Source organism: Clupea harengus, chromosome 2 (genome assembly GCF_900700415.2).
Source record: "Clupea harengus chromosome 2, Ch_v2.0.2, whole genome shotgun sequence".
Taxonomy (NCBI): Eukaryota; Metazoa; Chordata; class Actinopteri; order Clupeiformes; family Clupeidae; genus Clupea; species Clupea harengus.
In genome coordinates this window covers 30,395,320-30,418,731 of record NC_045153.1, presented here as the reverse complement: position 1 = coordinate 30,418,731, position 23,412 = coordinate 30,395,320, and the positions used below count along the sequence as shown (strand labels likewise).

Below are 23,412 nucleotides of genomic sequence, written 5' to 3'. Positions count from 1 at the left end.
CCCAGTTAGTATAGTAATATTGACTGACTTTATTAGATCTGTATGAGATTAATAGAATATAATGGAATTGAATAAACCATAATGGAATCATAAAGTTTTTCCATCATGCATCACATTTCAAATGAGTTTTTTTATCATGTTTAATTAATTATTTATTTATTTATTTTAAGGTTTGCTGTGGGCATTGCATACAAGACTGCCCCCAAGCATGAGTGGATTGGCAAAAACACTGCCTCGTGGGTGCTGTGTCGCTGCAACAACGCCTGGGTGGTGCGCCACAACAGCAAAGAGATGCCCATCGAGCCGTCCCCACACCTGCGCCGCCTTGGCGTGCTGCTGGACTATGACGCCGGCTACCTGTCCTTCTACGACGCTGTGGGCTCCCACCATCTCTACACCTATGACATCTCCTTCATCCAGCCGGTGTGTCCTGTCTTCAACGTGTGGAACAAGTGTGTGACTGTCCTCACAGGACTTCCCATTCCAGACCACCTTGAGACTACAGATTCTCAGGACTAAAAAAGATCCAAACGTCTCCAGCACCCAACTCACAGAATGCTCTTGCACAAAATGACTGTGTGCTTCACTCAGCCACGGAAAAAAGACGAATGTCCCTTCAGCTGTACAAAGTAGAGGATGAAAATATACAAAGCCTTGGTTTCAGTCATTCCTAAAACCATACTCCTATGGTTCATTAGTTTCTTTAGAGGAGATTATTTATTTAAATGAAAAGCATTGAACAACACAATTAAACATTGTAAAAGTTATTTGTTTTACTTTTTGCTTTGCACATCCTCTGTGTTTATGCTTAGTTTCTCTGAGCCCTACAGGGAGGCCATTTTACATACAGTAGCTCTACTCAAGTAAGCTAATGAGAAATCACTAATGAGATGCTTTCAGTTGTTTCTCAAATTCACATGATACTGTCTGTGGGTTTATCCATGGTCATGGGCCTGTTTATCAACTACTTTTACAGTTGTGGCACACTTCTCCATCTCTACAAATCATTACTATTACAGTCAAATTCATGACTATTGCACCAGCAACTTCTGTATGTGAAAAATGAAGTGGACGTAAATGTACTTGTTATATTCGTTTTGGACTCAGGAGAGAATGGTCACATAATTCTTAATATTTTTTAATATCAGCTTAAAAGTCAGCTGGTAGTTTTATATTGGAGAAGTTAACATACATTTGAAATACCTAATACCACATCATATACAGTAGGCTGTGTAAAGGAAATGACAGAGAAACATGACCATGCGACATTTAGGGGTTCCACACGAGTCACTTATTCACATGCTGTACTGCAGCTCATTCTTCAAATGAAAGATATTGCACTATATTAAAATATTGCTTTCAAGTATGAGTTATACTTTATTTATTTTGGACTGTACTGGATGATTAACCACCTTAGTTTTTAATATGTCCCATACAGAGAGGAGTAGGATTCCCCCATGTTATCAACAGTTTTGATTAGCATACAATACAAAAACAGATATCCTGAAGACTATATTTTTGTGTACAAAGACTTTCATCAGGAAGTGTGTCAAACTTGGCTTGAGTAGGGCACTCCGAGAGCATTCACCTATACAGGAGGTTGACAAGATCCTTTGTGACATCTCCGTTTTTTGTGCTTTTGTGTCATAGCTGGGGGACTCCTCAGTCTCTTTTCAATAGTGTGAGACCAAACATGGCTGAACTCACCCTGACCTCGCCTTCAGTGGCCCTCAGACACAGATCATGACGGAGCACTAGAGCAGAGCGATTCCCCTTGTGGCATGATGTCACAGAGATCTCCCTTGCTTCATTAGAAGCCTCTGTGAACATGCATTTTGAAATGATTTTTTTTCTTTCTCCAAATTCATCAGTCTGATGTAAAAGGCCATAGGGCAATTTGTGCTTATTTGACTGAATTTAAATTCGACCTCTCTCCGAATATCACCACAGACAGAGAGAGAGAGAGAGAGAGAGAAAGAGAATGAGAATCTGCTGTTTGACAAACTGTCTTTAATATTTACTTCAAGATTAATATCTGACATTGAGAGAACAGCTGATACTCTACTTTACATTTTTTCATTCCGAAAACAGGAGAAACAATTGATAAAACACAGCAAATAAATCCAGTTAATGGTTACTGATGAATTCATTCATAGCCTGTAAGAAACAACAATGATGGGGGTAGCTCTACTGTAAGCGATTCAAAGAGCAAATGGGACTATATGGGATACTGACTGAACTTTCCATGTAATTTGAAAAAAGACATTGTTATTTCTCGGCACTGTTCTGTGGCCAGTGGTAAGTACACACAAAATATATTGAGCTAAATTATAGGATCCTTTAAGATAGCGAATAAAACTGACAAGCACCATACTAACTGCTAAATATGGGCTTGTATGGTAGCCTATATTTAACGCAACCCATGGGCATGATTAAAAAAAAATCAATTGAGGTCTGCTCCATTTCGTCAGGCCAACCGCCCCACGGTTCAGAGTAGATCATCATTCTGGGCCCTGAGGTCAGTTTTATTGAGCGTCTTTCCATGAGGCCTAGTTTGCCTCACAGCCAATCCATTCTTCATAAACACAATCTAACAATCTGACCTTGAACAGCATGTTAGCCTAAATGTGGAAAAAAAGAAAGACACAAACAAACAAACAATCAAACACAATTTTGACTTTTAAAAAACCCAGTCATTAATGGATACTATCACCTTTCTCCCCAAACAAAACAACATTCTTTATTGTAAAAGGGATCAAAAGATGGACAGCATGTTCACATCCTTGCTTTTTGGACACTCTCACGCCCACCATGCCAGTACCCACAACCCAAAATAGAGACTTCAAAAACAGAAAACCAGCCTCACAACTTACAGAGGAAAACAGTGCCAACCCATTACCTCATGTCTTTGATTCTGGAAACAAAATGATTTGTGGGCAATAACCCCATGGGGCACTTTCCATTGGAGGTCCCTGGACCACTTTGAGAGGCTTGTATGGAAGCCTCCATGATGGGGACATCTAATCAGGAACACACACAACAGACATCCTACTTCTTGAGGAAACGAAAAAGCCTGATTTAAGACCAGTCTCCTGTACTATCGAATAAGGTGATTGCCACTGGCACTAGCCAAATCAGTCATTTAAACTAATTTAGCAATCCCCTTTATAAAACTTGTAGCTACTGAATTTGAAAGTAGGCTAACTGATCCCAAAAAGAGGGTTGTAAATAAAGGGTGAGCAACATGACAATTTGCAGTGTCCACCTGCACTCAGAAAATATGCATAAAAAAGAAAGAACGAAAAAAAAATTCACAGCAGAAAATCAAAAGCTTGGTCTGCTCGCAGCGAGACAAAGGTCACTCATCAGAAAAAATCTGTAGGCCAACTTGAGTCGAAGAGCATGGAACAAGGGCATCCTCTAACGGTCAGCCACATAAATACCACAGAGGTACATGCCAGAGAGGATTGAGGCGGAGCTAGACCGCTTCCGTGTTCGCTGTTTACAAGGGGGAGAGGGTCTCATTTATGCAGACCAGATTAAGAAGCTCTTACTCCATTGAAGTCAATAGGAGACTGGTGAGATTTCACCAAAACATTTCCCATCATTTCTCTCTGGGGTTACTAAGGGTCTTTTGGAAACATGTGTTGCAATCCGCAAGTTGTTTTGATCACTTTGAGCCTAAGATTGTATCATGTTAGTGATCTGATTTGGAGAAAATGTACTTTATTTCAGCCTAAGCAGCTAGTTTACAGTAGCCTACTTACTGCCTGGCTAGCGAGCTAGGGCAACATTTTAAATGGAGAAGTGTCGTTTCTTTTCAATGATAACTAGCTAAATAACATTACTGGGATTCGTTCAAATAGACGTTTTAAACTCAAGGTAACTTGTAACAATATCGATGTAAAGTTGCAGAGCTGGCCTGCGTAGAGCAAGGTTAGCAAAGCTATTGCAGAACTTCGCTTTATGCTTAAAAACACGATAAAACATACGGTACCGGTCAAACATCTGGACATGCCTAGTTAACGTTGGATGCTGACTTGTTTTCTAAAGAAACCGTCCACGGCTGTACAAAACTCAGCTCAAATTATCTTATTCATATATAGGAATATATTAATTTAGGTTAAAAAGTTATCAATGAAAAACTCATCATGAAGAATGTCCAGACTTTTGACTGGTAAGCTTACTGCACATAAGGCCTACAAATCAACTTAGCTCATGCCTGTATCTACCACTGAGGACACCGAAGTAATGTCCTCGGTATTTTGTCTGCAGGTTTCGAACATTTCTTTAAATAAGTCGAGCTCTAAGAGGGGCACGCACGCACGCAAATATATGCGATATTAGAATCAGTCTGAGCTCTGCCTAAAAACGAGAGCACACTAGTTCAATTTCACGGAGTGTTTTATTTATTTATTAACGGATAACCGAACGACTTAACTCAATTACGACCACACCGTAGGCTACTTACTTTCCGAAGTAGGCTATCGGTGTCGTAATTCAAATAGAGAAAAATCAGTGAAGGACCGAAACAAAATACAATAACTTTTAGAAAAATCCACAGGCAAATGGAGAGAGATGGTGTGTAAGAAAATGGGTTAAGTACATAGTACAAGAAGGAGATGCTGACCTACAATTTAGGAACTAAGGGGATGCCACCTTGGCAATTTTACTATGTTTAATGAAATGACAGATACATTACCTTTTTATAAACATGAGCAAATGTAGTATATAGTAAATAGCCTACTACCAACTCATGGACTAGTTTAATGGACTTTTGTCTGTTTTTTTTAATGAATAGGGAGACAGGCGAGAGAAAGAAACGGGTAGCTGACCCTGTAAATGTATTTATTATTTCTCCATATTTGCTTTATGCTGGACGTCCTTGCTAGTCTCTCTCTCTCTCTCTCTCTCTCTGCATTATATAAATAAATATTTTATTAACCAAACTTAGCCTACTTGTCAAGTGCCTATATTCTGGTTGTATGTATCTCAAATTGTCCCACAAGGTGCTCCAATATGTGAACATACAAATATGTAGCCTAAATACATGTGTACATGCAAAACAATGAAACATTAGCAGAATTATTTCAGTCTATTCGACCAAGTTTTGCCAAATGTATTATTTTAAGTCCTTTATGTGTATACATAAACATACTTCAGAATGCATATAAGTATTAGTCCTTTACATTTGTGTGAGTGGTGGGATGGCATGCACATCACTTCACTGTATAAACAAAATAAGTAGCCTAGTCTACTACTACAAAAAAAAAAACGTCAACCCAAGCTGAACTCAGTGATTCATTGGTATCATATACATCCAGAGATAGTAACAGTACACACCATTATGTTTATCTTCTCTTATTGCTTATTGCTCTTATTGACGAAAGGTGACACTCCCACTTATAATACCGGAACTGTCCAATTAATTATTGCTCTATCTTGGTTAGTATGGTAAAATATGTCTAGTGCTGTGAGGTAGAGGAGTATGATGCTGCACCACTCAACGTGACGACGTAGTCTACTACACAACACATCACGGGGAACTTCAGGAACAGGAACTGGTGTGATGACGTTGAATGTTGATAGAGACGATGGCGTCAATGGATCAGTCTCTCCTGGATCTAACTGATAAAGAAACCCGTGAAAAACTGTCATTGTGGGACCGACGGATTGATCCAATGGCACCGCTAACAGAAAAACAAACAGACTCAATTCTGGAGATTCGTACTGCAGCGGAAACACTTCCCATTCCATCTGAGGTGAGTGCATGCTAACTTGCTATACGTTGCTAGTTATCCTGCAGGAGACTTCAATGGCTTTTTCTTGTGGGCACTTCAGTAGTTGGTTAGCTGTCAGAAAGGACAGTTGACAAGTACGTTAAGTTTTTCACAGAAAGCTTGCACGAACGTATCTACACTATTTACCATTAGAGTTTGCTTCCGCATGAAACAACTGCACCCACCTACAATGATTTCAATGAATGAGGTGGTTTGTTAGTTGGCTAGTTTAGCTCTTCTCTCTCATTGCTATCTGCCAGCTAGCAGTAGCTAGCAAGCTAACGTAAAGTTGCTGTAGTAAGAGACTTGCCACGTCGCTAGCTGACTAGCTAGTGGTAGGAATACAAAAGTTGAATGCCTCGTGATTCTATGCATAACTATGCAGTTATCTAAATCTATAATGAAATTTAATCTCAGTTACAAGGAAATACTAAATTGCCATTTGATACAATAGGGTGAAGTGAGAGGATAGCTGGTAAATCTGTCAACAAGCCAGCTAGCATAAGCTGTTTGCGGTTGTTAGCTATACGTTACTTGTCATCTAGCAGACTTTTATTCAGTTTAGCTTGAAGGCACAATAGTGGTTCTTTCCGAAGCCATGTGTATATAACTTGTCGTTCGTAACAATGTATTGCGTGTGGATGCTATTTGTCACATCTGCATTGTTTCTTGGATTCATGTAGTTGCCTATTGAGGACCTTTGCAGCCTGACATCTCGTTCTTTACGTACCACCTTCACGACAACAGTACCAGCATCTACTGAAGATGTGCTGTTGAAGGGCTTCCAAGCCCTGGACCTAGAGAATGAACGAATAGAGACAGCGCAACAGGTTAGCCGGTCGATTACTTGCACCCCCACAATCCCACTGACTTAGTTACATTTTTACTTATGTTGAGGGCCCGTGTCTCATGACTGCAACTTATGTATCCCTTCTCTGTTCTATAGTTTTTTTCATGGTTCTCCAAGTTACAAGTTCACATGGATCAGGATGAAGGAGCTAAATACAGGTTTGAAGATGCCTCTTGTCAATATTGCATTCTTGAAATATTTGTATGATGGTCTGGTGTGCTATAATGTTATGCAAAATAGTCCAAACGTTTACTTAATGTGAATGGGTGACCACGAGACAGTTGGTGTGTATTTTACAGTATGCATGTTATTGCTCATAATCAGGAAATGATAACTGGGTCCTGGCCTGGTAGAGCAGATCTATGACATGAAAATGTAATTGTTGGTTCTCTCCATCAGAAAAACACGAGACTCTCTGAACGGCTATCAGGAACAATGTGACTCCATTTTGAGTGATGTGAATGAGGCCCTGCAGCACCTGGACTCGCTGCAAAAGCAGTATCTGTTTGTGTCCACCAAGACAGGCACTCTACATGAGGCCTGTGAGCAGCTACTGAAAGAGCAGGTTAGTCAATCATGCAACTTGCATTCAACTGAGAACTTGTGCTGTATTTTACATGTGACTCAAACCGACATTTAGAACAGGTTTTGCTTTTTGAATATTCTGCTAATAATGTTTGATCCTGTCTTGTTTCACAGTCTGAGCTTGTTGACTTGGCAGAGACCATTCAGCAAAAGCTGTCATATTTCAATGAGTTGGAAAACATAAATACGGTAGGAATAAGTTACTATTTTGGGTAATTTTTTTTCAACTATTCCAGTTGTCCCACATCAGTTATGCACTACAAATATTCACCGACCCTCTTTATCTCCCCAGAAACTAAATTCCCCTACCCTCTCTGTGAACAGTGAAGAATTTATTCCAGTGCTTTCAAAGCTGGATGACTGTATCGAATATGTCTCTTCAAATGTAAGTATGTATGGACAGTTTGTGTCTGGATATGTAAGAGTGACTTGTTAGGTCTGCTCAAGCCTATTGGAAGATAGTTTGGCTCCAGGGTTAGATGAATGATCAATATTAAAGGTTGAGTCTGCACTAATCTAATATTCATCCTTCTCTCTGTTTGCAATTCAGCCAAATTTCAAGGACTATCCAGTGTATCTCACCAAGTTCAAACAATGTCTCTCAAGAGCCATGCATCTCATGAAGACCCATACTGTGAACACAATGCAGAACCTTACCAGTCAGCTTACAAAAAGGGTACGGAAGCGTATGTTACCTCTGAGGAGTACAACTATGCTGTCCTAAGAATTGCTCTGAAGTGTTTTGGATGCACTGTATATTTCAGTTGCCCCTTTTCTCTCTTCTTAGGATCCATTGGGAACAGCCAATGCAGATAATGCCTTTACACTGTACTATGTGAAGTTCAGAGCTGCTGCTCCTAAAGTCAGGGTAATGTTGTCAGTGCCTGGCCTTGTCAGTAATCCATTTACATTTTACTGGGCTTTTTAGACAAAGCAAGTCTGCATAATGTTGTGAATATAGCAAATGTCTCGCATTTTTCACACAGAATGTTTACTTGTTTTTCTGTACATTTTCCAGACATTAATAGAACAAGTAGAACAACGGTCGGAGAGAATTGTAGAGTAAGTTTAATTTGATTTGATTCTAGATTTAAAACCATGTTGCGATAGTGATTCTAATAATAAAACTCAATGTGGAGTGAAGCAGTAGTGTCTCTGAAGCTTCAGGAGAAGACTGTAATGTACGGTGTCCTGCACAGATACCATCAGCTGCTAGATGATATCCACCAGTGTTACCTTGACCAGAGAGAGGCCCTGCTGAGTCCCAGCATCACCTCCACCATCAGTGACCTGACCGGCCAGAACAACAAGGACCACTGTGCCCTGGTACAAGCCTTCAGAGTGCAGCCATTCACACGCTCTCATTTATCTTGTTGATTCTCTATAGTGCAAACATGTGATGTTGTGCTTCCTTCAGGTGCGCAGTGGCTGTGCCTTCATGGTTCATGTGTGTCAGGATGAGCACCAGCTTTATAATGAGTTTTTCTCCAAACCTACGTTGAAATTAGAGTAAGTACCACAGTGTCCTTTCCAGTGTCGTTAGAACTTTTCACTGATTAAGCATCTCCTTGTTATGGTAATTAGATGAGTGTGCAACTTCATTAGAATCAGGTGTGGTGAGTTAGGCAGACTGAGGCTTGTTTGGTTTCCGGGTGGCTCTCCCTGTCTGTGCTGTGCTGTAATGGAGTGCTGGTGTCCAGTGGGGCTCAGTGCTTATTGCTTGTTATGGTGTGTCCCGTCAGCGAGCTGCTGGAGAACCTGTGTCTGTCCCTATATTACGTGCTGCGGCCGCTCATCATCCACGTCATCCACCTGGAGACGCTCTCGGAGCTCTGTGGCATCCTGAAGAACGAGATGCTGGAGGACCACGTCCACAACAATGGTAACACTGCACTACACCCCCTTCCAACTCCCAACACACACACACACACACACACACATACACACACACACCCACACACACCCAACACACACAGACATACACACACACACACACATACACACTCCATGAACTGGATGTTATTATGATACCTAAATACAGGCACAGATGTTTCTCTCTCTAATTGGAAATGTCTGACACTGTTGGTTTTGTCAAGTGCCAAGACATAGGGCACACAATAATGCTGACCTAGTTGTGATGACCTAGTTGCCATGACGTTCTCCTGTCATAGTCTTTTTATAATCTCTTGCCCTGAACTGACCATGGGGTGGTGCACATATGCTTGTGTGAAACTGCTTTGAAGCTGCGCTATGTGTGTGTTTGTGTGTCTGGCCTCTGGCGAGCTACACTGTGTGTGTGTGTGTGTGTGTGTGTGTGTGTGTGTGTGTGTGTGACCACTGGCAAGCTGACCTTATTGTGTGTGCATGTGTGTGAGACCACTAGCTGTTGAAAGTGCGTATGAGTTTGTTTGTGTGTATGTATGTAGCCACTGGCAGACTGAGCCAGTGTGCATGCTGTGTTGTGACTGTGTGTGTGAGATACCACCAATGGGCCAAGCTGATCTGCCTGCTGTGTTTTGAGTCGTGTGTGTGTATGAGACGGGGAGAGGGGGGAGTGTGGCCACTGGCGGTCCACGCTGAGTTGTGTGTGTGTGTATGTGAGGGGGAGAGGGGGGAGTGTGGCCACTGGCGGTCCACGCTGAGTTGTGTGTGTGTGTGTGTGTGTGTGTGTGTGTGTGTGTGTGTGTGTGTGTGTGCGTGTGCGTGTGAGTGGGGGAGTGTGGCCACTGGCGGTCCAGGCTGAGTCGTGTGTGTGAGAGGGGGGAGTGTGTCCCCTGGCGGTCCAGGCTGAGTCGTGTGTGTGTCTGTGTCCCCTGGACAGCGGGGCAGCTGGGGGCCTTTGAAGCGGTGGTGAAGCAGATGCTGGAGGACGTTCAGGAGAGGCTGGTCTACAGGACTCACATCTACATCCAGACGGACATCATCGGCTACAACCCCGCGCCCGGAGACCTGGCCTACCCCGAGAAACTGGAGATGATGGAGGTGTGATGAGGCTGCGCTCACCTTGATTCTGACTCATTCATTCATTCATTCATTTGTTTGTTTGTTTGTTTGTTTGTTTCCATAATCCCCAGCTCTTCCCCATTTGTTCCTGGTGTTTCAGAAAATCGCCCAGAGCCTGAAGGAGGAGCAGCAGCGCGCGATGTCAGCCGATTCCTCATTCTCCGACGTGCAGCTCGAAGATCCCGAGGCCAAGAGGGTCATTAGCTCTGGTTAGTGTGTGTGTGTGTCAAAATGACAAAAGGAAGTAGGTGCCAGGACAGGGGATGCAGGGAGCTGGCTGGCGCTCGGCCGGACCGGTCCCCCCCTCTGCTGGCTACAGGCTTTTCCCACTGCCCTCATTTCCGGCCTTCTGCTTGTGTTTCCTTGATGTTGCTTCCCCAAAAACAGGAGCAGTAGAGGGCTCGCGGCTGCAGACTTCTATCTCCCCGGCGGACCTGCACGGCATGTGGTACCCCACCGTCAGACGCACTCTGGTCTGCCTGTCCAAGCTCTACCGCTGCATAGATGTAAGTAGCTGCCCGCGCACAACTGGGGCTGTTTTCTGAACGCATTGTCTTGTGGCTTAGTGTGGGGAAAAGTGTCTTTGTGGGGGACTGAGGGCTTTGACTTCAGACCTTCTGCTTGTGCACAGATCAGTCAGTCATAGTTCTTTTAATAACGGCCATAACCCCTTCTCTGTGAAAGCGTGGCCAGTGTAGCAGATGGCTGAATAGAGGGAGTTGAGTGATGGTGTCTATCTGAAGGTCTTAATGCACTCTGAAGGACACTATTTCTTTTTTTTTCTTTTTTTTCTACTTCTGCAGAGAGCCGTCTTTCAGGGCTTATCTCAGGAAGCCTTATCTGCCTGCATCCAGTCTCTCCTCAAAGCCTCTGATGTCATCCTCAAGAACAAGGTGGGCACTCCTCGCTTTTCAGGGACATATTCCTCCGTCTGCACGAGCTCAGAATTCACACATTCTTAATTCACGTATGTCAGGCTGATTTCTCACTACATTAGAAGATGCAGTAGTAATTTATCTCATGTTATGGGCACAACAGAAATTACTTTTTTGAAATGATAAGGCGATTTTTTTTCTTTTTTTTTTCTCTCCTTTTTTTTCTTTTTTTTTTTCTTTCCTCTCCACAGATTAAACACATTTTTTTCCCTCATGGGCTGAGAATAGAAGCAGTCTTCCCAGCCATGAATTAGTCACAGTGATTTCTTCCAGCGGCAAGGCTGAGCCCCGCTCTTGCTCGCTCTCCATTGTGCTTTATTCCCCCGTCTGACTAACCTGGCATGTAAATATACTGTGCTCTTGGATCCACTACGTCAGGAGGGGGATTTTGATGAATTTCAAACCAGATGTCAGGATGGCTTTCCAGGATCAAAGGGAAGCCCCTGCGAGAGACAAATCCTTCACTCTCCAGGCCTGCCTGCCACAGCACAGACACACTGACAGACAGACAGACACACAGAGCTCCTACTGCAGCTGTGCTAGTAGTGTTTCCCCTCAGAGCGCTGAGGTGCTTTTACCCAGAGTGTGCAGATCTGTCTCTGTGTCAAACACCAGGGACTGGTTTCTGCATTGACAGCAGCATCCAGGGGTTGTGAATTAGAGTGGAGGGTTCACTGTGGTGTTCGTGGCGGAGGTTTAGGGACGAGGGTTGAATGGTTCCTAAGGACCGAGGTGGTGAGGGGAAGTGTGTCCCCACCTGACTGCTCTTTCTCCCACAGACGCAGGTAGACGGACAGCTGTTCCTGATCAAACACCTGCTAATCATGCGCGAGCAGATCGCCCCCTTCCACACCGACTTCGCCATTAAAGAGATTTCACTGGACCTGAAGAAGACCAGAGGTTTGCTCCCTCCCTCTTTCTTGGAACATTTGAGGATGACGAGACTGCTTAAAAGCCAACACTAGAGGGCAGTCTAGCCTTGCACTGGCTTGGGAATAGTGCATGTGTGTTTGTGTGTATGTGTGCGGTGTGTGACTGTCGTCTTTTTTTAGATGCTGCATTTAAAAACCTGAACCTCAAGGCTGTTCCTAAGTTCTTCAGATTCAACAGCCACAATGCCATCCTGGAATTTCTGTTGGAGGTAAATTACAGTTGTTTTTTGTTTTTAGCGTATCTTTTCCTGTTTTGGGGTTGAGGAGGCAGGAAAGGCTTAATAATTTAGCCAGCCGTGCATCCAGGACTATTTATTATGCATGCTGTGCTTGATTGCCTCTCGCCATGCCTGCTGTCACATGTGTTGCGCTGTCACCTCAGGGCACCCCCGAAATAAAGGAGCACTACATCGACTCGAAGAAAGACGTGGACCGGCACCTGAAGTACAGCTGCGAGCAGTTCATTCAGCAGCAGACTAGCATCTTTGTGGGGAATCTGGAGGAGTTCCTCACCAAGGTGAGTCTGGAGCTCCGCCACGTCCAGGCCTGGGCTCCAGCCGAGACGGTGTTTACCGCTCGCACACACTCCCCAGCCGCTCTTTCCAAGGCTTCTCAATAGGGACACTGTCTCTAGCATAGCACAGCTTTCTGAGAGTAGGGCTATTACGGTAAAGCACTAGTTCCAGTATTGAGCAATCTTACAGGAATAAAATGATATATGTTTAGTTTTTGATATGTCTGTCTGATTGAATAGCATGGAGCAGTCATCTATTCTGTGTTGCACTGTGTGTGTAGTACTATCATCTTCAGTTTCATGTGAGCAGGTTTTTTTAAAGTTTTTTTTATTTTTATGATTGGTCACTCTGATAAATCAAGTGTTGCACATTAAACTGGGCGTCTGACCAAACGTCATGTGAAGTTTCCTCTCCCCGAGGCCGCTACAGGCTTGTCACTGTGCTTTTCCAGGTGTCGGCTCTGAAAACAATGGCCGTCCAGGGAGGGCCCACGTACAACCTATCCCAGCAGCCCTGGGCTCAGCCGGGTGAGTCACTTCCCATCAGCCTCACGCCGAACGTCAGCGCGGGGAGACACGCTCAGATTCGCCCTGCCCCAACACCGCCTTCTTTACAATGACTAAAAGTAGCACCAGACAAAGCCACGTGTGCATACCAGGGATTACTGTGAGAGTGTGTCTGACTTTTCTTTTTTTTTTTTCTCTCTTTTCTCTCTTGTCAAACAGCCAAGATCCATGACCTTGTGATGGATACGTACCGGGTTCTAAAGAGCAAGTTGCCTGGCACGCTGCAGAGCATGTCTTTGTACTTGGCCAACAGAGACACGGAGTTCATCCTCTTCAAGCCTGTCAGGGTGGGTGGGCAGAAGCGTTCCATTCTCGTCCTCTGAGCCCATGTCACTATCCATTTGCCGTGTCTGAACTAGTTGGGTTTGAAGTGCCTGCTTTCACAGTTTGACTGTACCGCCTAGTGCCACTTCCCATTTTCGTTCCCTCCCAACTTTTTTTTGTTTTGTTATGGTAGACATGAATTGATTCTCCTTGATAGGACTTTGGCAGCTCTGCCCATAACAGGGAGCGTTTAAGTATGTGTGGGTGCTCTGGTGTAAACACTACAATCCAACAGGCTCTCAAAATGGCTCTTTTGCTTTTCTCCGTGTAGAATAACATTCAGCAGGTGTTCCAGAGACTGCACGCCTTGCTGCAGGAGGAATACAGCGGAGAGGACCTCCAGATCATCGCCTGCCCCTCGATGGAGCAGGTAAGGTCCCTGGCCGATCGCACATGCTCACTGCCAGCATCACATGCCTCGTGCTCAGCTCGCCAGATGGCTGCACGCGTGGGGATTACGGCAAAGGGGAAGTGGGGGCAGCAGAATTGCAAATGAAGTTTCATCTCTCCCGCCATGTGTTTCGCTCCTTCCAGATCAACCTGCAGCTGTCTGTAAATAAGTAGTGCCCAGGTGCGGTCGGCGAACGAGCCTGGCTGAGTGGAGTTCCCATGAGGCAGCACTGCGATGGCGGCTTTAGCCACACCATACCACCCCCACTCCCCAGCGCCCCTCCCTCCTCCTCCTCCTCCCCCCCATCCCCCTGCCCCACAGCAGGAGCCCCTCCAGCAGTGTGAAGCAGAAGCGGCAGCAGTGGCGTGCCGAGCCAGTGGGATGGGTTCCAGGAGGCTGCGGCGGTCCTGTGGTGAGAGGGGAGTCTGGGGAAAGGAGTTGGCGTTACTGAGCTCGGCTTGCCAAAGATGATGCAAGAGCTGACAAACATGCGACTCCCAAACAGCACTTCTGTCTGGAAATCAGAGATGGTCGGGATTTGATTTGTCTTTTTTTTTAACACAGATACAGGAGTGAGTATTGGATTTTTAACAAGGTAGTAGAGTTTTAATCGGTGATGGCAGAGGTTTTCTTCTTTTTGGTCTTGGGGGCACGTTTGCGGTATGGTTTTGGTTACGATGCTCAGAGTACACTGACTATGGAAATGATCACCAACATATCTTGTGGATAAATCTGGAGGTCTTGCTGTAGGCCTTGGTAGCCCAATCTGCATGAACTCTTCTTGTTAGGGCTGTCTCCTTTATAAGGATGAGTATAGGACACTGCTCAGGCTTTAAATGTGCGGGGGACTTGGACTGTGCTTGGTGGGTAATGGAATCAAAACAGAATCACGCAGGATGAAGATAGCTTCAGGCGAGAGGCACCTGCAATTAGGAAGGCCAGGCCTCCAAGTACCCATTAAGCCATCAATCTGTTGCTTTGTTAGCAAGTCACAAGCATTCAGCCTTTAGAAGTCTCTTTAATTAGAAAACTTTCAGAGGGAGTTTCATCACCTCTCCTGGGAATCTGGCAAAGGGATTACATTTAAGACCTGACTCATGGACCTTAGTAGACAGAAATGCCAAATCAGATGGGTAGTGATATATTACTGAGGTACTGATATAGATGTCCCACTAACAGATTACGCGTTGAAAATACATATACACATTAAAATAATTTATGTTATATTTGTGTTTGTTTATTTGTTTGTCTCCAAAGCAATATTACACAACCATGTTAGTTTATAACATATGAAGTAAGAAGCTTATTTGCATCATCCCCACTGCAAAGTGTACGTTTTAAATACGGGAATTAGTTTTGAAGCGGAATGTGGGACTTTTAGATTATGAAAAATATCACTGCACTCCTTCCATTCCATCTTCCTGACAGTAGACACCTTAGCTACAAGCCGAAACCTTTTTTGTAAAACTTGCTGACAGAGTTTTTGTCTATTGTTCCCATAATTTCACAAAACATCTCCCATCCAGTTCTCAGGAGAACATGCTCCCCATTTCCTAGGAAGTCAGCATCAATGTTAATGTATTTCCACCTGTCCTCGCTGTCAGTCATGTGTATTCAGGCAAAATATGTCAATTGGGAAAGATCTTGTGTTTTTGTACCATTTTCTTTTTGTAAGACACTTTATTCTACTGTAAGGCATGAAGGGGCTAACTTAGTTTTGCACTGTCAAGATGTTACAGATTCATCCACTCAAGATGCCACAGATCAATGTAAATTGATTGTACTTAAAAACTTTCAATAAAGTGACTAAGATTTATTTAAACTTTCCAGACGGTGTCTCACATCATTTCTATCACTCCGGGCGACAGTGGTTCAGGAGGTAGAGGAGTCGTTTAGCAATCTGAGGTCGAAGTGTCCTTGAGCAAGACATTAAACCCCCAACCGCTACCCACACATAGCAGACTATGGAAAGAAATATCAAAAATCCATCTTAGTAATCATTGTAAGATTCAGCACGTCATATACCAAGCTGCAATGATCCTATATGAAAACATGAATGAACTCCATTACACATCTCCTTAATCCACAAAACATACTTGATAGAGCCAAGATTCTTTGGTTCAAGATTCTTTTTTGAAGGTTCACACAAACAAGTGCTGTCCTTTTATACCTTGTTTTATTTTGCCATTTATTTAGTTAAAACCACTTTCCTTTACAGCCAATAGTACAATTTCTTTGAAGATAGATGGTAGTTTGGTCTTCTTTGATGACTTCTTCTGTTTCTTTGCCTGTCCCTTCAGTCTCTCACACTGGGCAAGTAGGGTGTACTGGGACTTCATCTGACCAGGTTCTGGCTTAGGAAAGGAGATGCTGGTCTGGAGATGCTGCAGTAAGCTGGATATCTCAAAATGTTTCTTGTGGAGATAAGATTCTAGGATGTCAGGGCCTGGCAGCATGAAGCCCTTTGTGTTCTCCACCTGGAAAAGTTAAATTAGTTAAGGAAGGCTCAAGTCTATCAAGGCTGTTGACCAGCTACCAGCTGAACAGATTCACCATATTTTTGTATCAAACCTCCATATATGCCAAGTGTTAATAACTAACCTTTAATTTGGTCCCCATGTTGAAGCGCACACTGTTCTTGCCAGCGGTGAAGGTGAGGTGGATGTTTTCCTGGGTCCAGATGCGAATGCTGATGTTGGGGCTTAGAGTGATGTTTATGGGCTGGAAGGGCGGGGCATGGACATGGATGCTGTGGTCAAGCCAACTCCAGCGTCTCTTCAGAGCCCCAGCCTCACTGCACCAGGTACCTCCCAGACGGGTCAGATTGACCCTTCAAACAAAGACAGTCAAACGCCACATAGGCAGAGGGTTTACTGTATGTAGGATTAGCTATCTGTGAAACAGTATCATAATATAAATAAAGTGAAATGCACACTCTCTGCATCATACCAAACAAGACCGTTGGGGTGATAACATGTGGCCTGACCCCTGGATGTGAAAATGGCCTGAATACTAGGCAGGAGTGGAGCATCCTCCAGTATAACATAAATAAAATGCCCAGGATGCACTGAAGATATAAGGACAGCAATCCGGCCTGATGGATAGCTAATGAGCCATTAAGGTTGAGAACATTTGATAGCTTCATATATTTGAAAATTTCAAACCAACCAAATGAGCAAAAAAGGATACAAAACATGTCCTGTTCCATCTGGAAATATTAGGACGAATGTTTTTCCATTCATGTGGTCTCGTATGAGCATCTTTTTCCTCTGAAAATGACAATGGAAAATGACGTGAAACATAATGCATCAGTCAGGATAAGACTATGCCGGTAAACTGCGGATCCACATCAGATTTGCATGAAAAGGGAGATGGCTACACACCTTGACCCCTGGTTCCTTATCTGGAAGGGTCACTGTCTCGGGAGGGGTAATGATTTCCATTTCAGGAAGTTGAGACTCCTCTTGGATGTTCCATAAGTCATTTGAAAGTCGATAGCAGACAACACTTTTACCTCCTGCAATATTCAAAATCCATGACATCAGTACTGAGATACTGCATATGCTTATTTCAGTGAGATATTTGAAGTGTTCTTGAGAGCATGGTTCTTATGTATCCATAAATGGGAAACTTTAATTGAAGCAATTTACAGTTCATTATGGACCAAGTATTAAACTAATATCCTCAAAACATCATTTACATGAACCTACGTTGTCTGGAATAAAGCCCCGAGGGGTAGTTTGAGCCTTGGGATCTGATAGGCTGCAAATCTCTCAGCCTAAAAGACACAGGGTGATGGTGACACATTTTATGTACGTGGGAGACAGCCTTTCATAAATGTGATCCTCTTGTTAGAACTGACTTCCCATAAAATCACTTAACATGTGCCTTCACCTTTGCTCTGTTCTTTCTTTGGTTTCAGCTTTAGAAAGTGGGTGAGGGTTGACATCATTGATTTTTGTGGCCTTTTGTACAGACTTAGAGGCCTTTTCATCCTCCTCCTCTTCGGGAAAAAGATCTGCCATCCTCCAGGCAACCTCACAACAAAACAACTGACAGCGAAACTGCAATGTTCAGTGGGACAAAAGGGAGTTCAAATGCAAGAGATGAAAACTACAGACATTAGTGGGACCCACCTCCTCTGGGTCAGTCGTTTTCCCCATTTGCTCAAGAGTCACTGGGGGTTTCTTTGCCTGCCGGCAGTACTCACAAAGAATACTTGGCAACTCACACTCAGGTAACTTCCCAGATGAATCTGAACTGGATGTCAAGATTGGGATCTGTGAAAGCCATTTATGCACAAAGCATTTCAAGTACGTGTCAAACTTAACTGACTGTCGTAACTATCATAAGCCTAAATAAATCCTACCCTTGTCAAATGCTCCACTTGTGGGAGAGCTTGGGTATCTTTGCTTTTTGTTGCGGCCTCCTCATTATCTTCGATGATTTCCATCTCAACCATCTCCTTTTTTTTTTTTTTTGACAGCCGGATAAAAACAGTTACTAATTCATCAAGCAGAGTGAACAGCCATGGAGTTTTGTGTGAATTTGGGTTAACATATGAAATATTAATAATACAATTCTGCTGTTCTGAAATTTGATAGCATTTTAGAGTCCTGGTGTAATGCACTTCCACTGAATAGCCAATGCATACAATTCAGAAACTATGGATAAATGGCAGTAGGACACAACCGCCCGGTAGAACTGTTTAGGATATTGTGTCTTCTGGCCTTCTACCTCAGAGTGAATGCCTTTATGTTCTTCATGCTCAAGAGGTGACTTTTCATGGTTTGGCACACATTCTTCAGTCTGACTGCAAACTGGGCATATTTAACACACGTCACATTGTTGTTTTCATATGTATATTCTGCACATGTAGGTCCATAAAGACAAAACAGTCAAATTTAATTTAGACCATACAATCCGATTATTAAACATATTTACTGCTCTGACTGTGCCTCTGTGAGACCCTGTTCCAGTCTGTCTGAGTTGATCTGCTTATTCTAGTGATGACTGTTCCATTCAGTGCAAGGCTGTCCACACATTCTGGAGAGGTGGAAGTGCTGTGAAGTTTGACGGAGCATATTGGCAGTTAGGTTGAAACATTTCTTACTTAAGGGAGCCAGATCTCACTACCTCATGAGCGTATCCCTGCCTAATGCAACCAGCTAACCTCTAATCTGACCACAGAACACACCTTGTTTTGGGCACACCACAGGTGTTACAATCTCAGTTCATATAGTAAGGGAAGGAAGGGGTTTGGAGGTATAATAGTCCCACAGAAATGGGCCTACCAACCAATAAAGGCACAAGTCTATTTGACTGAATCCACTGCCTTAAATTAATTGTCCAATGCTATAGCTAGTTCAACTGCATGATTTACTTTCCATGTGACAATGACTAAATACTACAACTCACGAGGAATTTCTTGAGAGGCTTCTGTGTCCCTCACGAGGAGCTGAAAATAAACAGACTCCGAATGATAATTCGATGAAGTACCCCATCAAGTTCACACCCAGAGAGCAGCTCACTCTGGAGCAGAGACCTGATTTAAAATCAGCTGGCATCAGGGGTAACAACATAACCCTCACAGCCGGGTTACAGACTGCTGAAGGCTTATCAAAACTACATAAGAAAAACAATATTAATAGAACAAATAGGCCTACTACCACCACTACTAGGCTACTACTACTAATAATAATAATAATAATAATAATAATAATAATAATAATAACAACAACAACAACAACAACAACGAGAATCATTGTAATCCCCATCATCCTAATCAAATTCCTACCTTTCTTGCTTTTCTGAGAAGTCTCACCAAGGAGGTGTTCTGTGCTTTTCACATATCCCTCTATGGATAGGCTTGAGCCATACAACCTGTCTAGTCCCTCCAACTCCTTCTCCAGTCTGTGCAGGTTTGCTAAGGTGAGTTCGAGCGGTGGACTCTCCACGCTTCTATGAGTTGACCTTGATGTTTTGTCATTCTCTCCTTCCAATTTTTTACTCATTTGGTCAGTTTAACTTACTCGCGCTAGACCAATACATTTTTTTTTCACGCCAGGCAACTGAAGCTTGCCTCCAATGTCATCACGTGCAGTTGGCTGCTAACGTTAGCTAGTTCGGCTATTACGTCATCGTCACACATAACAAAAGAAATGCACCTGTTCAAGAATTCGAAATGACATACTCCCACTCTGTCATAATGACCCAGTCTTATCATCAACATTGGCAAACAAATGTGTTGCTAAATTGTAAGTGAGATTAGGTCAGAGGCCATTTGGAAATCCTTAGTAGCACTGATTATCACTTATTAGACAGTAAGCGTAGCGATTGTAGTACAGACAATTAGTGGAATTAATTAAATTACGGTAAATTAAGTGGTTGTTGCCGGGCACTGTTCTGAAGTGCAGAGCTAAATGCACTTTAGTGGCATTATACTTCTGATCAAGCTCTTAGCCTACGTTTATTCAGCCTCATTGTCTTGTCGGGAAACTTCACACCAGATATGCTCGATATGTTTGAATGTAGAACCATTATAGTTAGCCTTTCAGTTATTCATGGATTTTATTACTGTTGAATTTTTTTTATTTTTCTTGAGAAATGCATTCACATGTATTTATTACAACGTTTGAATATTTAATGATGACTAGGATTATGCTTCTTTGGGTGGAACTGGCGTTTTTAAATTCTTTGGTGGAGTCTGCCGGTCCACCTGTCTCCTTAGTCTCTCCATTTGGGCGATGAGTCCGTAGAGGGGCTTTATGTTCTGGTGACTGGGCATGTGCTGATAGGCGATGTGTGTCTGGATTCTGTCCAAGAGAGAGTAAATCTCCAGACATTTAATTTGGAGATGCTTCTGCAGGGTGTCTGGTCCTGGCAGTATTAGGCCTTTTGGGTACGTAAGCTGTTCAAACAGGAAACTGCATATTTGTATATTGCAACTGGACTGCATTTCCTTCCCAACTGTAAATACTCAGTAGACTTTAACTGCATCGAGATAGTGTGTGCAACTCACCTTGAGCTTGGCGCCCACATTGAAGCGCACCCGGCACGAGCAGTGGCTAAAAGTGAGGAGTATGCGCTCCTGTGTTAGTATGCAAAGGCTGATAAAGGGATTGAGGGAGAGATAGAGAGGATGGAATGGAAGAGGATGAATGTGCGGTCCAAGGTCATGCCAGCTCCAGTGCTGTCTCAAAGTGCCAGTCTCACTGCAGTGCATCCCCTCTAGCTGGGTCAGGTTCACCCTTCAGAGGAAAGGTCAGAACACATGATGGCATTCAGCTTTCTCTTATCATCCTCCCCAAAAATATCAAGTGCTTTTTAGTTAACTATGCACTGTAATGGGATCATAAAATGACATCAAATCGGCGTGCATGTAACAAAGAACAAACAGGCATTTAAAATATAGCACAATCAGATCAGGATGCATCCATACCAAATTAGTCCATTTGGATGATAGCATGTTGAATGGCCTGTAGATGTGAAGATGGCCTGTATATTAGGATGGGATGGATTGTCCTCCAACACTGTATATGTGAAATCACCTGCCCCCACAGAGGAAATTGTGATAGCAATGCGACCTGAGGGGTAACTAGATGTATTAAGGACAATATTGAATATGCCCCTTGAAACAGAATATGTTACAGTGTATATGATCAGTGCAAATATAACGTAAATTATGGTTTTGCTTCATTTGTAAAGGATACAAAACATTGCCAGTTCCATCTGGGAATATTGTAAGAAAAGGGCCGGCATCTGGATAGGACCTCATAAGCACTTTCTTCCGCTATAAAATGGCAGAAAAGGCCGTTCATTATTTAGTGAATCTCTAGATATCTGATCAGTCATATATTCCACATATGAAAAACGGTGATAAAACATACTGTGTGCTTCACAGGTGTGTCTCCCTTCACGCTGAAAAAGTCACCAGTTTCTGGATCAACATGGTGAAACTCAGGCTCTACACGGAAGGTCCAGTCTCCATTCAACAGTGTGTAGGAGATGGTTTTGACCTGCTGGTTACCACCTTCAGCCACAGACAGACAATTATGACAGCCTGCCCACTAGGTAGTTCAAATAATATGAACTAGTACATAATAATGACACATATTTCAACTCACCTGATGGGAAAAAGCGATTCTGAGTTTGATTCTGATTGCTTGTCTTTTGCACTCTTTGGAGCTCAAATTCTTTCAACCTGAAATTTGCAAGGATGAGAGAGAGAGGTGGGGGTGAGACCAAAGAGATTGCTGATGAATATGTGGTACAGTTTTTCCTACAAATAACTGATTTGTCACATAAACTTAGGTCTTCACCAAACCTTTGCTCTGCTCGTTCTTTGGCAGCCATTTTCTGCTGGTTACTCATGAATGGTGGATGAGGGCGAACATCAATTTTCTCATCCACTTCAGCATCAGCCAGAGCCCTCTCCTCCTCCAGTATGAGCATTCTAACCGACTGTGCTTCATCACAGCAGAAGAGCTGGCCAAACAGTAACACTTTTAGCACTCATCTAGATTCATTCAGTTTGTTGATATTTGTGATTGTCATTGGTATATATAGAAACTGTATATATATATATATATATATATATATATATATATATATATATATATGTAGTGTACTATATATGTTGTCATGTCTACAGATAATTGTAGGGGCCCCTCTACTTTAAATATGCTGTTTTATTATAGCTAAATATAGATAAAGTATATTATTATTTTACAGATAAAATACATTATTTCATCACCAGTTCTGAATCAGGAGTGTTCTCTAGTTGTTCTCTGCTGATGAAGGACTTGCTTGACTGGTGGCAGTAGTCACACAGAAAGTGCTCTGTGCTCAATCCAGGCTGCTTCAGGCCTGATGCAACAGGGCTCTGAGAGAATAGCAACATTGTCATTGCATTCAGTTCTCAGCCACTATCACATCTAAAAAATACTGTAAAATACACAAAGGAGAATCATAATTATTAAAGAAATATATAGACAAGAGTGTCACTTGACTTTTGGGATGTACCTTGTAAAGAACTGGGGGCTGTTTGGACTCAGGTCTATAGGCTAGGAGTGAGGGTGGCCCTACATTAGGGATTCCATACAACTCACTCTCTAACTTGTCCTTCTCCTCCTCATTCTGTTAGTGAGGAAGGAAGCTAAATGTTTCAGGTAATATGTAAGTGTGAGTCTGCACAAAAATATTTGCTTACAATGTGTATTAGTTTCATTTACACAATATTTAATTTACAGCACAGCCTTCATATCACCTCAACATATGGACCAATAACTAGTCCCCCAAGGTCTGCCGGGAGGTCTTCAACTGGTGTTTCAACGAGATCCTCAATCGTCATATGCACTGCGGAGGGATTGAAGGTAATCAGTCTGTTTGAACTGCTGTCAGTATGTCTATTGCCTGGAGCTTAGACTCACTTCTGATGTTGATAATATGAATATTTAAATGACCTGAAGAGCTGTCTTTTTGCTGTCTCTGTAGCACCCAGTCCCAGTCTGTTTGAGTCACAGAACTGGC

At 43.0% G+C, this 23,412-nt stretch overlaps 3 protein-coding genes and 1 long non-coding RNA gene across 11 annotated transcripts in view; 2 read left to right on the top strand and 2 right to left on the bottom strand.

Moving 5' to 3' along the window:
* The window catches only part of mid1 (midline 1), a 28,066-nt gene extending 26,703 nt beyond the window's left edge, over positions 1-1,363 (top strand). For all 5 annotated transcript variants that reach the window (XM_031560495.2, XM_031560490.2, XM_031560484.2 and 2 more), the window contains one exon: positions 171-1,363. In XM_031560495.2, coding sequence (XP_031416355.1) covers positions 171-519 — 349 coding nt within the window. In that variant the 3' untranslated portion in view covers positions 520-1,363. The remainder of the gene's footprint in view (positions 1-170) is intronic.
* A 3,957-nt stretch (positions 1,364-5,320) lies between these two features.
* On the top strand, positions 5,321-15,703 carry cog3 (component of oligomeric golgi complex 3). The gene is made up of 23 exons (XM_012825113.3): positions 5,321-5,762; positions 6,464-6,610; positions 6,727-6,788; positions 7,030-7,195; positions 7,330-7,404; positions 7,508-7,600; positions 7,766-7,891; positions 8,003-8,083; positions 8,234-8,277; positions 8,415-8,541; positions 8,633-8,724; positions 8,958-9,097; positions 10,037-10,197; positions 10,319-10,427; positions 10,606-10,724; positions 11,022-11,111; positions 11,933-12,053; positions 12,206-12,294; positions 12,468-12,602; positions 13,052-13,127; positions 13,326-13,453; positions 13,762-13,860; positions 14,025-15,703. Exons 1-23 carry the CDS (start codon positions 5,580-5,582, stop codon positions 14,052-14,054), a joined length of 2,493 nt encoding a protein of 830 aa, XP_012680567.2. The 5' UTR covers positions 5,321-5,579; the 3' UTR covers positions 14,055-15,703.
* LOC105898066 (glutamate-rich protein 6) lies at positions 15,597-19,998 on the bottom strand. Of its 4 annotated transcripts, XM_031560447.1 has the most exons (13): positions 19,679-19,998; positions 19,300-19,339; positions 18,826-18,944; positions 18,619-18,701; positions 18,251-18,346; positions 18,018-18,161; positions 17,776-17,933; positions 17,592-17,659; positions 17,265-17,398; positions 17,071-17,150; positions 16,831-16,986; positions 16,483-16,711; positions 15,597-16,358 (listed from the first exon to the last, which is right to left on the bottom strand). In XM_031560447.1, the coding sequence occupies exons 1-13, from the start codon at positions 19,893-19,895 to the stop codon at positions 16,074-16,076; spliced, it is 1,809 nt and encodes a 602-aa protein (XP_031416307.1). In that variant the 5' UTR covers positions 19,896-19,998; the 3' UTR covers positions 15,597-16,073. The 4 variants fall into 4 exon arrangements, with proteins under 4 accessions (XP_031416307.1, XP_031416316.1, XP_031416324.1 ...); XM_031560456.1 differs by lacking the exons at positions 18,619-18,701; positions 18,826-18,944 and having other exon boundaries at positions 19,679-19,732; XM_031560464.1 differs by lacking the exons at positions 18,619-18,701; positions 18,826-18,944; positions 19,300-19,339 and having other exon boundaries at positions 19,914-19,991.
* A 189-nt stretch (positions 19,999-20,187) lies between these two features.
* LOC122128671 lies at positions 20,188-21,406 on the bottom strand. Its single transcript, XR_006151556.1, has 3 exons — positions 21,323-21,406; positions 20,903-21,131; positions 20,188-20,791 (listed from the first exon to the last, which is right to left on the bottom strand). It is a non-coding gene; the product is annotated as an uncharacterized LOC122128671 (long non-coding RNA).
* Between the last annotated feature and the right edge of the window lie 2,006 nt (positions 21,407-23,412).